At 35.3% G+C, this 16,924-nt stretch overlaps 1 protein-coding gene across 1 annotated transcript in view; it reads right to left on the bottom strand.

The window, feature by feature from the left end:
* The window catches only part of LRP1B (LDL receptor related protein 1B), a 1,792,829-nt gene that overhangs the window by 923,118 nt on the left and 852,787 nt on the right, over nucleotides 1-16,924 (bottom strand). Inside the window, exon 5 of the mRNA XM_030883038.2 lies at nucleotides 15,353-15,481. Coding sequence (XP_030738898.2) covers nucleotides 15,353-15,481 — 129 coding nt within the window. The remainder of the gene's footprint in view (nucleotides 1-15,352; nucleotides 15,482-16,924) is intronic.

Here is a 16,924-nt window from a genome sequence, read left to right as displayed (position 1 = left end):
TATTTAATGGTCTTCATCATTTCTTGGGGAAGTAGGAATATCAGGCTCCTTGTGTATCTTTCAAATAGAAGAGCTGTCCAACGAAGATGATTTTGGGTCTTCCCTCACAGGCCTAAAATGTCAACTCTGAAACACATCCTAAGGCCTTCCATGAGTATTTGAATTTTTACTCCTAAGAAATTACTTCAATCAAGCCATAGGATTCTTCTCTGCCTCCAGAAAGGCATTAAATGTTTTTTTTTATCTTAAAACAACAAAACAAACAAAAGTAAACAACAGTACAACCTCAGTGAGATTATAAACTAAATAGCCCAACAGTTTCTTCCCAGTGGAGAAGTGAACTTGTCCCTGGACTGCTTGGTATAAACCAACAAAAAGTAAGTCTCAATAATACTAATATTATTTCCATAATAAAGAGTTCTCTTAGAATAATCAGTAAAATCGTGAACTGTCTCTGCTTATGTAACCTTGTCAAGTGACTACATCTGAGCTTGGTTAGCCAGCTGGCTCTCTCTCAATCTCCTAAAGCCATCTTGAATCATGTAATACGTGCCCTTTCCATTCCTTAATGTGGAAGTCTAAACTTGGTCTCTTTTCAACAGTACTAGCTCTGTTTGTTTTCCAGTTGACCTTGGCACTCCTGAAGCCTGTTGGATCATGGATGGATTTCTCAGGTTAGGAAGGGGTCTTAGACAGCTGTGTTATCAGGTTAACAAAGATATACTGACACTAATGTCAGTGCTTATGGTCTTCAATTGACAGCCAAAATGGCCTTTAGTGAAATCAGCTCTCATTCAAAAATGAACCACTACTGCCAAGCTTATAAGAAGTCCAGATGTAGACAACAATTTCTAAACTGCCTACCAGTCAGTAAATTTAAGTATGTCATAAACATTCTTTGAAGAGAGTCTGGAATATGAAGGAACATTGAGTTTCTCTTGAGAAACTGAGATAAAAATAAATTAATGGTCAACACAGGCAATGCTTACTGGACACAGCTAATCAATCTATTTGATTTTTGTAGCTGCTTTTTGAGCGAGTCAGTTGCTTACCTTAATGCAAAATATATCAACCACTGATTTTAAAGCTTCAGATAAACAGAAAGTCAATAGAGAGAAAGTCAGGTGCTTCATAAATTGACATGGTTTGATATAATAATGGTGACTTTTAAAATTCAAATGACACACTGGAGGAAGGATACTTCTAGTGTTAGTTGTGATGTACTTCACTGAAGTAATACTCATGTGTCTGCTAATTATTATCTATGGTTTCCCACGTAAGACAAATAAAACATAAGGCCTGATATGGGAGTGGGAGAAGCTACTGAAACACAAGGACCCACAAAAATCATCAGGGGCTAGGGATATAAATCTTTTTTTTTTCCTACTTCATTATGAAAGGGGGCAGAGGCCTGACAAAGGTTATCCATCTCTACCCGCACTACACTGCTCTCTAGTGGGCATTATTACCACATGCTTCCACATGCCAAGTGAAGATCATCATTAGCCTGGGTAATAATGATAAAAGACTGATAAGAATAAATGTGATGCTCATATCAGATGCCACACTTAGAGTCAGTGAACAGTTTCCTTGAAGGAACAGTTAGAAAACACATCAGATGACTTCAGTCAAAGGGTTGTCTACATCAACACTTAGTGAGAAGTAATAAATATTAACCTTCCACATAGAAGAGATTGGAACACAAGAAAGCACTCAGTCAACACTCTGGCGTAGAGAATCAAGACTTAAGTTGAATAAACCTCTACGATAGGCTGTCAACTGATTCATGTTGGAGGAGGAAAACTGTCCTCATTCTCTTCACTCCCACCCATATATCAACAGCATAAAAAAGAGTATTTTCTCTCCCAAACAGTTATAGAGATGTGTATAATCAGAACATGATTTTTTTCCTATCATGTTATATTAATCAGTGTCATAATTTTTAAAACTGATTAGAAAACTGAGAATTAAAAAGAGAAGCTTGGAAACAAGAAATATCTCATTTGACTAGATTCATAAAAATATCTCTTTAAATTCCAAGCCACTATAACCATATCCTTGCAAACATATCCTTCTCCTCTCATAGTCAAGAATATACTAAAAATGTTTTTATATACTTATAATAATATGATTTTGACATATAGTTGATGTTAAATAAATGTTTTCAGAGTGAATAAAACTAATTTTTACAGCTTCATTTAAACTCCCTATTCTTCCATTCAATTCTAAGAATATTAGTTCAGCTAGTTTCATTTTAAGTAATTGGAATTGTGGATTCAGATAATTAAAAATAAATATAAGCCTAATAAATATTTATGTACATAATAAATGTATCTATATCACATATACACATAGAAAAATATGTATTATCTAGTTATACTGTGTTCTGATTTCCCCTAATTAATCCTGTAATTGTGAGCAATTATCTCCAGTGAATGAAGTTAGGTAGGTGCACCTCAATATCTGTTATTTCAAAGATGAGAAAAAAAAAAAAGAATGAGGTTCAACTGTTTAAAAGGTTAAATGGTAACTTCCGTGTAAAGTACATAAAATGAAGAGCCAGACTAAAGCATGGGAAAAGGGAAAATTGTTATCTGTACAGCCCAAAGAATTGGTTTTCAACCAATACAAACTTAAAATAACTTAAAGAAGAATTTAAACAATTTTATTTTTAGTTTATCATATACAAATGTATAAAGTCTTTAATAATAAGGAAAATATGATGAAGTTAGAAATGAGAAGAATGATAACAACTTGTAGCAAAAAATTATGCAAACCCTCATAGGAAGTGAAGTGTAACTATATGCAACAAAAGTGAAGAGCAATCTGTATAAAGAGACTAAATTTAAAAGAAAAGAAAAGATAACTTCTAAAATTATGCAATGAACAAAAAAAGTTGAATATGAAATACTAGGAGGAAATTATCTAGTTTAAAAAAGAGAAAAAAAGCATTATTCAAGTAATATAATAAATTATAGACCAAAGTCAACTAAACCAAACTGAAAATGTGGATAAAGTTAACCATATAAGTGAAAAAAAGATACAGGGCTGGAATATTTTCATTTCCAAAACGTATATGGCCAAATTTGTTTCTCCATTTTCCTCAACTATTTTGTCAATGGAAAAATCTCTTTACTGAGCTGAATGATATTTAGAATAAGTACATGCTGTGCCACATGTCAGAGGAAACTATTTTATCAGATTTTACAAAAGAAAAAGTAAAATATGAATCAAATGTGGAAACATTAAAATGCATTAAACAGTTTTCACCTAAGCAAGAAAATGTAATTACTACAACTATACTGTAATTTATCTTAGCACTACCTTTTATTGTCACAATGCATTTATACTAAACTCAATTGACTGGACGAAAATGCTTTATTGTATTTTTTATTTTATTTTTAGAACTTATAGCTCTAAGGTATTCAACTAGTATCTGAAGGGGATCAGCAGGACAGTCTGTCTTCAAGAAAGATATACCTAACAGAAAAATTGATATACATATATATACATCTTAAATATCTATAAAAGTCTATATTTTTTAAGTCAGGTTTGGTACCTTTCATAAAACATGTATAGTAACACTGAGTTCCAAAGAATGTTTAGATATATCTTGCTATGACTGAATGTTTGAGTCCCCTAAATTCCTATGTTGAAATCCTAACCCCCAAAGATGATGGTATTGGGAGGTGACAGTTGGGAGGTGCTTGGGTCCCAAAGCTGGAACGCTTATGAATAAGTCCCTTATAAAAGAGGTTCTAGAGAGATCCCTAGCACCTTCTGCTATGTGAAAATACAATATGTCTGCACCCCAGAAGACAGCCCGCAGCAGACCATGCTGGCACTCTGATCTCAGACTTCCAGCCTCTAGAGAAATAAATTTCTGTTATCTGTAAGTTACCCAGTCTGTGGTATTGTTACAGCATCACAAATGTACAAAAACATATCTGTTTAACAGAGTTAAAAGTTCCTTAATGATGATGACGTTTGATTTCAGGTTTGCCTTGATGGAAGAACAGGAATTGGACATGCAGAGATTAAAAAAAAAAAAAGTTGAAGAAGAAGAAGAAAAAAAGGAAGTCAGGTGAAACAAACAGCTTTGACAAAAGCACATATGTGGGAAAGACTCTAAGATGTGTTGGGAAGATACTAACCTCAGTTTTTCAGTTTCTGAGGGTACAACATGCATTAGTGATGAAAGTACTTCATCATGATAATGACAATAGCAAACTTTTTGAGCATATTTTAGGAGCTAGCTTCATCTTTATCAGTTTATTGTATACTCACAACATCTCTAAGAATCAGGTGCTAATATTATCCACATTTTATAGGTAAGAAAACTAAGTTATTTAGAGTTTAAGTAAGTTGCTTAAGATCACAAAGCTACTAAGTAAAAAGAACTAGATTCAAACTCACATAGAGCTTGCAGTAGCTGAGAAAGTAGGTTGAGAAAACATTGCACAAGTCATTTAATGTCAAGATGATAAACTTATTTTTAATTTGGGTTGCAATGGAAAGTCAATATAAATTTTAGAAAGAGTATAACGAGCAAAAATATCTTGAAGATCAACTGGGAAATGATACATAGAATAGGATATGCATGAGGAGAATATAGTAGGATAGGTATATTTCCCATTTAATTTCTAAAATTGTTTTTGTTTTTACTTTTAAAGTGGTGTAATATAATTCAAATCAGATGGGAAGGTAGTATGTAAAAATCTTGTTTATACACTGCCTTGGTGGTAGTATTCTGGAGTAAGTTTGGAAAGGAGTTAGGTAAAAAGGAAAAGGTATTTCTGTTCTCCTTTAGATTGATGCGATACAGAAAGAAAGAATGACCATGTGTGCCGACACTTCTACTGGAAGCAGAGGCCAGTGGAGAAATGTAAGCCCCAGAGAATCCAGAGGTTCAGGAACACATTAAATTTCACACATATAAATCAAGAAAGGTATTTATCTTTTTAATTATAAAGAAGGTAACCCAAGGTTATTAGCAAAAAAACAAAACTTATATAGACACAGGTTTTGAATATCTGGATTACTGAACAGGGAAATGCTATTTTAATTTCTCAGAAAATAGGTAGAAGAACCTAAAATGGGTGGTGTTGTGTTCCTACACAGAGATGGGGTGATGTAATAAAGTCGAAGTTTTAAACTGTAGAGACTGTTTTATGTAGATAATAAGGGGCATGGGGTCAAAGATTCTGTGGAAATTTGAGATTTGGGTGACAGGGAGGAAGAGGAAAAAAAGCAGAGTCGGTTTTATGAGAAGATGATGGGTTTAGTGCTGGCATATTAGGTCAGTGTTGTCTTTTGTAATCTTGTCTTAGGCATTGTGAAAACTCACTCAGGTAAACTACTGATCAACCTGAATTACAGACTTTAAAACAATGTAACCTTTTTGTTATTTGGATGTTAATAGTGAAATACCGCTACATTCATTTAGAGGATATTTCAATGTGAAATGTGATGATTGAGAAGCAATGAAATATGTTGTTTCGCAGGAATAAGGAACATTTTCTGAACAACAATTAAAGCCAATAACATCGTGCCACACACACACACACACACACACACACACACACACACACACTAAAAGAGGCTCTCATTTTGCAAATCAGCAGCTCTCACAATTTTCCTGTTTCTTAAAGAGTTGATCCACCAGATCAAGGAAGTATTATATTTCCCCTACTAACTAGAAGGTCTTACTTGGCACATGGTAAGTGGTCAATAAATGAATGACACATAAAGGGCTGTTTGAATATGGATTTGCCAATGTTTTTAAAGATATTTTACTGATTTTTTAAGTTTAAGAATGATATAGTGTATTTCAAAAAAATAAAGAATGATAGTGTATTTCAATAAAATGACAAAAATAATGCATTGTGATTTTTAATCAGGAAAATGAAATAAATTTAATTATACTGAATTTAATTAATTAAAGTATAAATTTAATTAAATTGAAGGGTTATTTTGGTAAATCTCAAAATCTCAGAGTATGATTCATTCAAATTTTAGGTTACTGAATTAATATTAAAATTAGCAGATAGTCCAGGGATGGTCAATTCGCATTAGTTACTGAGAGGTGGCCTATGGCTACTTTTGAATCTCCTAATCACCTTTCTCACTGTGGCAAACAGAAACTTCTTTAGCTATAGAAGCACATTTTTCCCAATTCAGACATGTCCCTTTAATTTATAAATTGGTAATGATTGAATTTAATAAGTAATAGATATTGGCTCATTTAAAAATTGCTTTACACTTATACTAGGTACCTAGAATAGTCAAATTCACAGAGTCAGAAAGTATACCGGTAGATGCCACGGGCTGGGGGGTGCAGGGGTGCGGAGGGGGAATGGGGAGTTAGTGTTTAATGGAGACAGAGTTTCAGTTTAGAAAGGTGAAAAATTGGGGGGACGGATGATGGTGAGAGTTGCACAACAATGTGAATGTACTTAGTGCCACGAAACTGTACAGTTAAATATGGTTAAAATACTATGTTTTATATTATGTGACTTTTACCACAATAAAAAACAACATTAAAAAAATTGCTTTAAAAATATTTCCAGTTTGAAAGCATGGGTCCTTTAAAAAGCCACTTTTGTCTCCTAAAAAGAAAATACTGTCTCAGTGTTTGCATATTTATTTATACATTTAACAAAGATTTATTGAGCATGACTAGCTTCCGCCACGCATTCATCTAGATGCTAGAGATACAGCAGTGAATGAAACTAATAAAATTTTTTGGTTTTGTAGAGCTTACATTTTAGTGGAGGAAAAAGTCAATAAGAAGGTAAACCAATACTATTTAATATTTTTTTGGCAGTGTTAAATTCTATGAAGAAAGGTAAAGCATTGGTAGGAACGTGGATGCAGGCTGTTCTTTAGAGAAAGTAGTACAATTCAGAACATATTTAAAAGTTTGAAACAAAGGGTTTGAGAGAAAGAATGGAGTCAAGGGAGACTCCAGTATTTTGGTTTGGACAATTGGGTGAATGGGGTCACATTAACCAAGATGGCCATCACTGGAGAAAGCATTATTAGGGGAGAGAATCAAGAGCTTGGGACACATAGAGTGATATTTCCATTAAATTTCCAAATGGAGATGGTAAGTTGGATCTCAATATTCAAGTGAATCTGGTGTTCAACAAAGCGCTCAGGGCTGGTGGTAAAAACTGGCAAGTCTCAGTCTCTAGATGTTTAATAAAACCATGGAAGAGGATGTGTTTTTAAAGTCATGATACAGGATGAGAGCACTTAGGAAATCAATAAAAGAAGAGAAGATGTCCAAAGGACTGAACACTGAGTCATGTTGAAAATACTGACAAAATGAGGATTATGCAGCAAAATAAACTGAGGGGAAAAAAAATGCCCAGTAAGGTAAGAGGAGAACTCCAAGAATACACTCTTTAAAAGGGACAGTATTCAAGAAGGAGACAGGATCAGTTGTGTGCTAAGGACTGATAATTGAGTAATTAAGCAACTAGAGGTCACTGGTAACCTTGACAACAGAGGTTTAAGTAAGTGATAAGAAGGTAAGACCCACTGAAGGAGGAGGAGAAAATAGAGAAAGCGACAACACACTGAGTTTTTCTATAACGGGAAAAGAAAAATGAAGTGGTAGCTGGAGAGAAATACAGTTTTAAAGGAGGTTGTTTTGCAGCCTCTTTACTACATCCTTGTATACTGATGGAAATGATCCAGGAGAAAAGAATATCTTGATGATTCAAGGAATAAAGAAGACAACTGTCTGAGTCTAACTCTTGTACAGGTGAGAGAAGGTGATACTGATGCACAGAGGCTGGTATTGGCCTTAGACAGGATCAAAGTCAGTTTGTTCTTCAATTCAAATAAGAGAAGGATGAAGTGATTAGCTCTAGATTCAGATAGATTGGTAGATGTAGTTCAGGATGAGAAAGTTCTCTTTTGACTGCTTCTGTTTTCTCAGGGGAATATGAAACAAGACCATCATCTTAGAATAAAGAGGAAGGAGGTAGACATCTGAAAATTCATTATCTAGAGGTGGAAAAGGGAAAGGTCATTTAATCTATTTCACTGCTTTCTGACAGGGCTGCCAACGGATGTAAATAGATAACCTATATTTAAGATCACAATCTTCTACTTTGCTATTAAAAAAAGACTAGTTCTAAATACTCAATGGTGATTATATACCAAACTTTTAGCTACTTTACTAGATATATATCCCTTGTAATTTGATGGTATGTTCTAAACCTCTAAAGTCTGTTAAGATATAATTTGTCTAATAACTTGGCAAGTATTATTTTTCATGAAAAGCAAAGATGGAGGCTGTGTGAGTCCTAGTGCGAAGAAGAAATGCTCACACACATTTAAAACTGCATTCAATACAATGGATTTTTTCTTCTCAGGACTAAAATGACGTTAAGCAGCTTGACTAGGGAGAATATGCAGAATATTTGTCATCAAAGTCAAGGGCAAATATGAACGCTGGGGAAGAGTGCTCAAGAGACATTCTCTAACTGCTCTTACTACATTGTTGACTGCAAGTGATACAGGGGATGCCTTGAAAACTCTCTGAAAAACAAATTTCCCTTATTAGAAAAAAAAAAATTTTTTTCTGTCAGGTTTTAAGCTTAGGTTTTCTGAGGATTTCAATAGCACTATACTTACACTTTTCTCAAACAAAACAATAGAAAAATTATACATCCATGCGTAATCTTAAACCATTTGTAATTTCTATGTATTTAAATGTGCCTCATTTCTTTTTGTTTTTCATTACACTTGTCCAATTTTAAGACAAAGAAAGGAAGTTAACTGTAGAACATGACATGATCTATTATATATTTTATATTGAGGATTTAAATATTAGTTCAATCAATAGCTATTCTATAAAAAAATACAATGATAGAAATTTGTACTTATATATTGTGTCATTTGTGAAAACAAAATTTACTGATTGTCAAATCTAGAGCCCATAAATGTCGCCATGTAATTCTTAATACCCAAATAAAGACATCTGCAGCTAGATTGCAGCTAAGATGTTAAGTGGTAAAGACAATGGAAGACATGCATTTTTTCTGTGTCTAATATTTTTTTAGACTATGGGTAAATCAAAGGTGTCATGACACGTAAAACACATGACAGGTAAGACTGTTATCAATCTTGCAAATTTGTTGCTGGAAAAAAGATTTAAGATATCAAGAAAGGTGTTAGACTGTGAAACTGATGTCCTCCAGGAAACAAAAAATCAAAAACTTAAAAAGAAAAATTTTAAAACCCAGCAAAAACAGACATAGAATATTCATGAGAAGTTTTATACCTCAATACTGGCAAACTCATTAACAGTTGTGTGGGTAGAAAAAAAAAGTGTGATGCTTAATTTGGGTAATGGAAATTCCATTAGAAATCCTTGCCCTGTCCTGTCATGGAATGTGAATTCCAACTGAGCAAAGGGCCAGAGAAGATATAGGGTAGGAGTACTCTAAAAAATAGAAAAATACTTTCAATGGCCAGGCCACGTTATCAAAGGGAGTTGTGAAGCTCTAGTATTTGTACAGAACAGAGGCTTAGGATATACTGCCTGATTGCAGGTGGTGTCGCTTATTCTCCAGCTATATTTGCACAGCAAACACGCATTCGGACTGCATGTCTGTCTGAGGGGGGACTGGTTGAGGGAGCACATTTATGGAGATTATGCAGAGCTCCCCAGCCAATTTTGATGCCTCTACTGCGGCAAAGGCAGCTTGAACCCTAAATAACATGATGAAACTGGCAAAAACAAAACAAACAAAAAAACCCCAAAAAACAACCATTACCCTTCGAATCTCTTGCAGCCTTTTGACTTTCCTTTTTTTGATCCTCAATATCCCAATACCCTTATTCTGCTTCCTGAATGTTTAGGAAATTGCTTGCAGCATCCAACAAGCATTTACCCAGCACATACTCTGTTCCAGGGACTGAGCTACTTCTCTGTCACTTACCACTTACCATAGTGTACATCATTTCCTCCATGCATATGTGACTGAGTAAAAAATGACAAATCTGGATTTCTATTCTGGTGCTGGTCTACTAGGCTTGCTCCTAGCTCAGAGCTTCTAATACACCATCACGTTATCAAGTGTCATTCACAGTTATGCCTCAATGAAATGACAAACTGTGCAGGAACTAGACCTTTGGACTATCTAAAAAGAGTAAAAACTCTAAATAGTGAATCTTCACGTTGTCAAGACATGATCACATATCATTCTGTGGGAAGCCATTCTTAGCCAGATGGTAGACTGAAACAGATCTGATCCATAGTTTCTTAAGTTATCAAGGTCACTAAGACTTAATATGTTACTCTTCCTACGAACACTTAAATTTTAATATGGGGTGTTTCTTTTAAAAAGAAAAAAAAGGCAATTATACTTTAATAACTGAATTCCAAGCATCACAAGTGCTGATTAGTATGATACTCTGAGCAGGGGCTCTTCCCTTTTTTTTTTTTTTTAATTCCCAGGCTTGTCCCTTTTTATACAAGTACCAGCCTATTCTGTTCTCCCCATGAGCAGAGCCAGCCTTGACAGAAAACCATGGATGATTCCTCCAACCTTCCAAAAGGACATTTTAAACTATTTGTTAGTAGATGATAATAGAGATTAGAAGTAGGAGCCATAGGAAGTTATATTTTGTTTTATTTCTCTATCTTTCTCTTTTTCTTTTTTTCCTTCCTTCTTTCTTTAAATTGCAGCAAAGAAAGTATTATGAAAACACTCGCTAACACTGTTTGGAGGTGTGCTTCTATGGATTACACAGGGATTATAATTTGTATTTCTTACAGCTAAGAGTTCCATCGCCTAAAAAGTCTCCCCTTACCCTCACCCAAATCAGTGAACAGCAAAGCATACGCTGTAATAGAATCTCAAAGTTATTTAATGGACTCTCTTCTCTCATTACTCTGGTTGTTCTGTGGCAAAAAGGTGTACTCTCTCTCATGTAGTACCATTTAATGTGGTGACTCAACAATGATGAGCATAGAATTATTTAGTGCTCTTTATTTTGCTACTGCTTTGATGAAATCAATAGAGGCTTATAGGTTCCATAGAACTGAATGCTGGGGTAAATGCCTGCCTTAAGCAAGTGGTTAGGACACTGAAAAGCATAGTCCAAGGAGCCTGAATTTATCAGTTCATTCAAAATTGCCAACAGGTCATAAATTAAACACCCTTAGCTATTATTTTCACTCTCACAGGTTCTGCATGAGCCCCCCGTCAATCCTGGGTACCCCCATTTAACACATACTTCTATAACAAAATCAGTCTAAATCAGTTAAAAGAAAGTAAGCTAAATTAAAAAAACAAACAAAAACACTTTTCGTTTTCAGATTTGATGTCATTATTAGAACTCTAATTTTGAGAAATGTAAAAATATACAGGATGCTTTACTGGATACCTATAGATGCTTGACAGTTACTTTAAAACATCTTTTTTCAAATGACAAGTCCTAACATTTAATTCAAAAATGACTAGTTTTTAACGTGTGTCCCATTCCAAAGTTATGAACAGTCCATCATGACATTCACATTCTAGCATGCTTCCTACTACCCAGTAATATCAAGTATGCATGAAGTTATTATTTTGTTTTTTACATACACTGAGAGTTCTGTAGATTTTCTTCCATTTGGAAATCACCTATTTTGATGTCACACGGATAGGACTAGATTACCTTTGAAATTTTCCCAACTTTGAAACACTTGATTCTACAGTTCAGTAGTCAGGGGAAAATCTTACTCAGTGTAGAAAAGAAAAGAATTTGTCTGTACTACATGAATTATCAAGAATGAAAAGGCCTCCTGCCTAACATTAATCTCTTCTCCCAACTGCCACAGGGCCTAAAATCCCCTCCCCCTACTAGAGGTATTTCTTAAAGGTGCTCTTAGGGCTTATGACTTTTAGTTGGATTTGGTCATTATACTACAAAAGAGGGATAATCAATTAACTTAAATTCATTTTCCTATTTACTATCAATTGTCACATTGAATATAAGATCCCACAGGCAAGCTTTGGGGTGACTAGTTGGGGAGCGACCATGATATTATTTTTTTTTTTTGTGGTACGCAGGCCTCTCACTGCTGTGGCCTCTCCTGTTGCGGAGCACAGGCTCCGGATGCGCAGGCTCAGCGGCCATGGCTCACGGGCCCAGCCGCTTCGCGGCATGTGGGATCTTCCCGGACCAGGGCACGAACCTGCGTCCCCTGCATCGGCAGGTGGACTCTCAACCACTGCACCACCAGGGAAGCCCCATGATATTATTTTGTGCTGAACTAGTTCATCACCTTAGAAGCAGCTTCCCAGCCAACTGACTCTGCCACCCTCTGCCTTCACATAAAAGGCTACCTTTCCTAGGAACTTTTATTTTCCCATCTATTATCTAGTAAGGTCTTTGTAGAATTTTCCTCTTGTGTGCAGATCTAGCTGTCCACTGTATCCTCTGGGTCTGATATATTTATGTTGCATTTTCTGTCTAAAGTCTAGGGATCTTTTACAAACATCTACTGTTTGGGGTCAGCCCATTCTAACCTTTCCCTAATTTCACACAATCCCAGCTTCTGGAATCCCTTGAACTCTGGCTTTACTTGGAGGGAAAGTCAGGTTCCAGAATCCAGTAGGGTAAAATTTTAAAGGAAGAAAAAAAGAGGTGCTAATCTAAGCAGCAGGTAATGGAAAAGAGGAAAGTCAAAGCCTGAAGACAAATGGGGTTTACTTTATAACTTTTTCCTAGCACCCTTCAGTCACAGCAATACCATAGTAAATAAAATTGCCACAGAAAAATTTAAAGCTGATGTATTAAATGGAATTTTAATACATTTAATCTAATGGAAGCAAAAAATCCTCCTGTACATTTGTTACAAATATGAGAAAACTAAAGCAAAACTGATCGGTTTTTTTGAATTATACAAATGCATTGTTCAAATATCCATGTGACCTTTAGAACTAGTCAGTATATGTTACAGACTTGTACTCATTTACTATATTACTGATTTTCCTAAAACTACAAACCACAGGAACGTTCCCATGAAAACTGTGTATTGTTCTAACTATGTACGCCAATAGTCATCAAGCCAACCACTAGAGGTGAAGGCATTTACATATGTATTCCATTATCAATGCTAGAGTCATCAAATCATGTACCATCCCTCTGACTACATTCAAAGATGCAGCACTATATCATGTACCATCCCTCTTTGACTACATTCTCTTTTTGTCAGAAACCCTTCTGTGTAGAAAGAGAGGAAGTGCTTCTCTGTATAGGGTTTATTACATTACACTCTCCCTGTGTATTCACAGCAATATTGTGTGGATCAATAGAAGAAACTGCAAAGAAAAAGCCTTCCACTTCTTTAATCCGTTGATATATTAAATCAGAACTCTCAGTGGTGGAAAAAAAGAGGAACAGATAACTTGACCTAATTTTTCTAGAGGATTGCCCCTGAAAAATAAATAGGGCTTCATAAACCAAGTCAGCAATTGAAAAAAAATAAACTAAGAAGTAAAAGAGTTCCTTTCTTGGTAATTTTCTATACAAATATGTTTTGTAAATAATTAAACATACTATCTCAGAGAAATAGTTGAAATTATAACATGAAGTTACGATGCAAAGGGAAACAGCAGCAGCTCGCAGAGCAAATCCAATGCTTTGCTCAATTTGGTTTCAGGAAAGAGAATCCCATCCCATGCCTAATTTTCCAATTGCTAATAAAAGGGAGTAGGGGACATTCACTAATTTATCAAAACTTCATAATTTGAAAATGCAGGAAATGAAACCAGATTTGGAGGAAGTGAGAAGATGCCAGATGGAATACCATGTGTAATATCTTCCTATATTATTCCCAAGCTAATTCAGTTCACGCACACACATACACACACACAAACAACAAAAAATTAGTGTTATTCTATCATTACTAGCACCTCAAGGCTATTTCATTGGCAAATTAACAATATTTACTGAGGGTGTACTAAGACTGCACACTATGTAGAAACAGTAGGCTTTATTTGCAGATAAGAGGTAAAGGGAAGGCAGTTTTGAAAATGAAATTCAAATACTTAAGAGGAGAACACTCATTGTAGTAATCTTAATTAGAAAGAAAAATTAATTCCTTCTTTTTCCTTCCTTCCTTCATTCCTCCCTCCCTCCCTCCTTCCTTCCCTCAATCTCTCCCTTCCTTCCACAAATATTCACTGAGTACCTATATGTTCCAGGCAATGGTCAGAACTGAGTATATAACAGCAAACAAAACTGACAAGTTCTGTACTTTCATAATGATTATATTATTCTGGGTAAATCTGATGATAAACAGATACATAAATATGTTCATTTCAAATGGCAGTGCTATAAAGAAAACTAAAAAGTCATGTAGTGATAGAATAGGTATGAATAATAAGTATAGTTGGGAAATAAGATTGTGATGGAGAGAGTACACACCCTTAAATAGAATGGTCAGAGAAGGTCATTCTGAATGTTGACATTCTAGCCAAGACCTGAATGATAAGAATGTGACTATCAAAGAGAAAAGCATTGCAGGCAGATCAAACAGCAAGTGAAAAGACCTCAAGAGCAAAGTGGCTGAAGGAAAAGGAAACCAGTATGGCTGGGGTGTGATAAAAGGAGAAGGAGAGATGAGATGGAAAGGTAAATGGTACTAGTCCATTAGCCCTTAGAGGCCCTGTGAGAAGTTTGGGTTTTATTCTCAACATGAGGGAAAACTGTCAGGAGATTTTAAGCAAAATAACAACATGGTTTGGTTTATATTCTAGCAGATTAACTATTACGTGAAATATGAATTTTAGAGGGAAAGCAGAGGCTCACAGAAACCAGTGAGGAATCTATTATACAGTCCAGGAGAGAGATGGGTAATTCAAATCAATTAATCCATTCCTTTTGAACAGGTTTTTGTTCATTAGAAACTTCCTGTAATGGAAGGAGTTTTGTAGTGATCAGTGACAACTAAAAGAACTTCTCTGGCTTTCTAAGGATGGATCATTTCCTTAAAATGAAGAAAAAAAATCTATTTCTTCAAAGTCCATATTGCTCTACTATATACATTTCTAATGAAAAGAACTGCAAATAGGAAATAAATTCTGGAAGGACCAAAAATTAGATAACTTGGGCTTCCCTGGTGGCGCAGTGGTTGAGAGTCCGTCTGCCGATGCAGGGGACACGGGTTCGTGCCCCGGTCTGGGAAGATCCCACATGCCACGGAGTGGCTGGGCCCGTGAGCCATGGCCGCTGAGCCTGCGCGTCCAGAGCCTGTGCTCCGCAACGCGAGAGGCCACAACAGTGAGAGGCTCGCGTACCGCAAAAAAAAAAAAATAATAAAAATAATTAGATAACTTACCAGTTTTGGCTTTGCAGGATCTGTTGTCTGGCTGCATTATGTAGCCCTCCACACAACTACAAGCATAGGATCCATACGTATTTATGCAGGTCTGGCTGCATGTACCGTAAACAGCACATTCATCTTGATCTAAAAGGTAAATTAACAACATTTCTAAGCAGATTTATTGTTGGGCATTTTTTTTCTCCCTAAAGAAAACATTTTTTCCAAACTTTGGAAGTAGGCTATTAAAAAAAAGCGAGAAAGAGCCAACTCCAATACATCTTTTCAAAACCACACTAACTGAACATAAAATTCAGTGTCGTTTTAATAGTTACGGAGATACAAGATCAAGCTTAACACCAAATCTTTTACTTTAAAAGATAATTTATTTGCATTTTTGATGCGTAGGCTAAAAGTCCTTGGATATTTGTGCAAAGGTATAAAATGCACTCCAATGAATATTTGCTGAAGAGTTCTAGTGTTTACGACACTGGCTTTTTCAGGATTTTGACAAAGAATTAGACTGGCAACACGATTTTCAATGAACAGATTAAATAAAAGTTCTGAGCTAAGCAATGTAAACCACCCTCACTAAATCAAAAGGAGGAAACTATTAAGTACTTGTCGCAAGCAGAAATTTTATCTTAATTAACTTTTATTTTAATATCTATGGCCCTCCTCCTATTTTTTCCCTACTTCCACTCACAATACTTTTCCTCCAGCACCTTGTTCAAGTCTCTGTAAGCAGCAGGTACTTAATGATTCTTAACCAACCGAGCAAATTAAAAAAAAAAAAAAAAACTCTGCCAGCTAATAATTTAGACAAATGTGTATTCAGTCTGTCCTGTGTACCAAGCACTATACGAATTCCTGAAGAAACCAAAATTTATAGAACATGATTTCAACCTCTAGGTGAAACAAGTCTAGTGATATAGAATTTCATTTCTATGCATTTCCTTATAATAGAGTCATACTCTAGTTATAATAGAAACACAGAGAAGTAAATGAACCTGCTTGGAATTGAAGGGAAAATGTGAAGGCTGCATATTGAGCTGAGTTTAAAGGATGATTTAGATTTCCTCAGACTAAATAAAAAGGGATCAGATGGAAAGAGGTGTTCCAGTTAAACAAAACAGCATGTGAAAAGCCATTGGGATGACACAGTAGGGATTTCAAAGAAGTATAAGGAGTCAGGTGGAGTAAGGGTGTATAAGAGGAAATGGTAAGGGATGATATTGGGAAAATCGTTTTGGAATGGGATAATGAAGTTATTTGTATGCTAAACTAAAGTGCTGTACATTATACATAGGCACTGGAAAGCATTAATTAGATGAGCTTTATGATCAACTTTGTATTTTAAAACTAAACAAAGTCACGATAAATGGATTGGTGAATATAGAGAAGAGAACATGGAAAATTAGCTATGTGCTAATTTCACACAAGAAATTGTATTTTGAAGTCATAATATTTTGAGCAATGACAGTAGCAGTGGGAATGGAGCAGAGGGAATGGACTCAAATGTTTAAGAAATAGAATAGATAACGTGAAGTTTGACTGGATATGATAGAAGTGAATGGTGGTCTAATTTTA

This window comes from Globicephala melas, chromosome 7, assembly GCF_963455315.2.
Source record: "Globicephala melas chromosome 7, mGloMel1.2, whole genome shotgun sequence".
Classification (NCBI taxonomy): domain Eukaryota; kingdom Metazoa; phylum Chordata; class Mammalia; order Artiodactyla; family Delphinidae; genus Globicephala; species Globicephala melas.
Note: the sequence above shows the minus strand (reverse complement) of the source record. Positions and strands in the feature narration are given on the sequence as shown.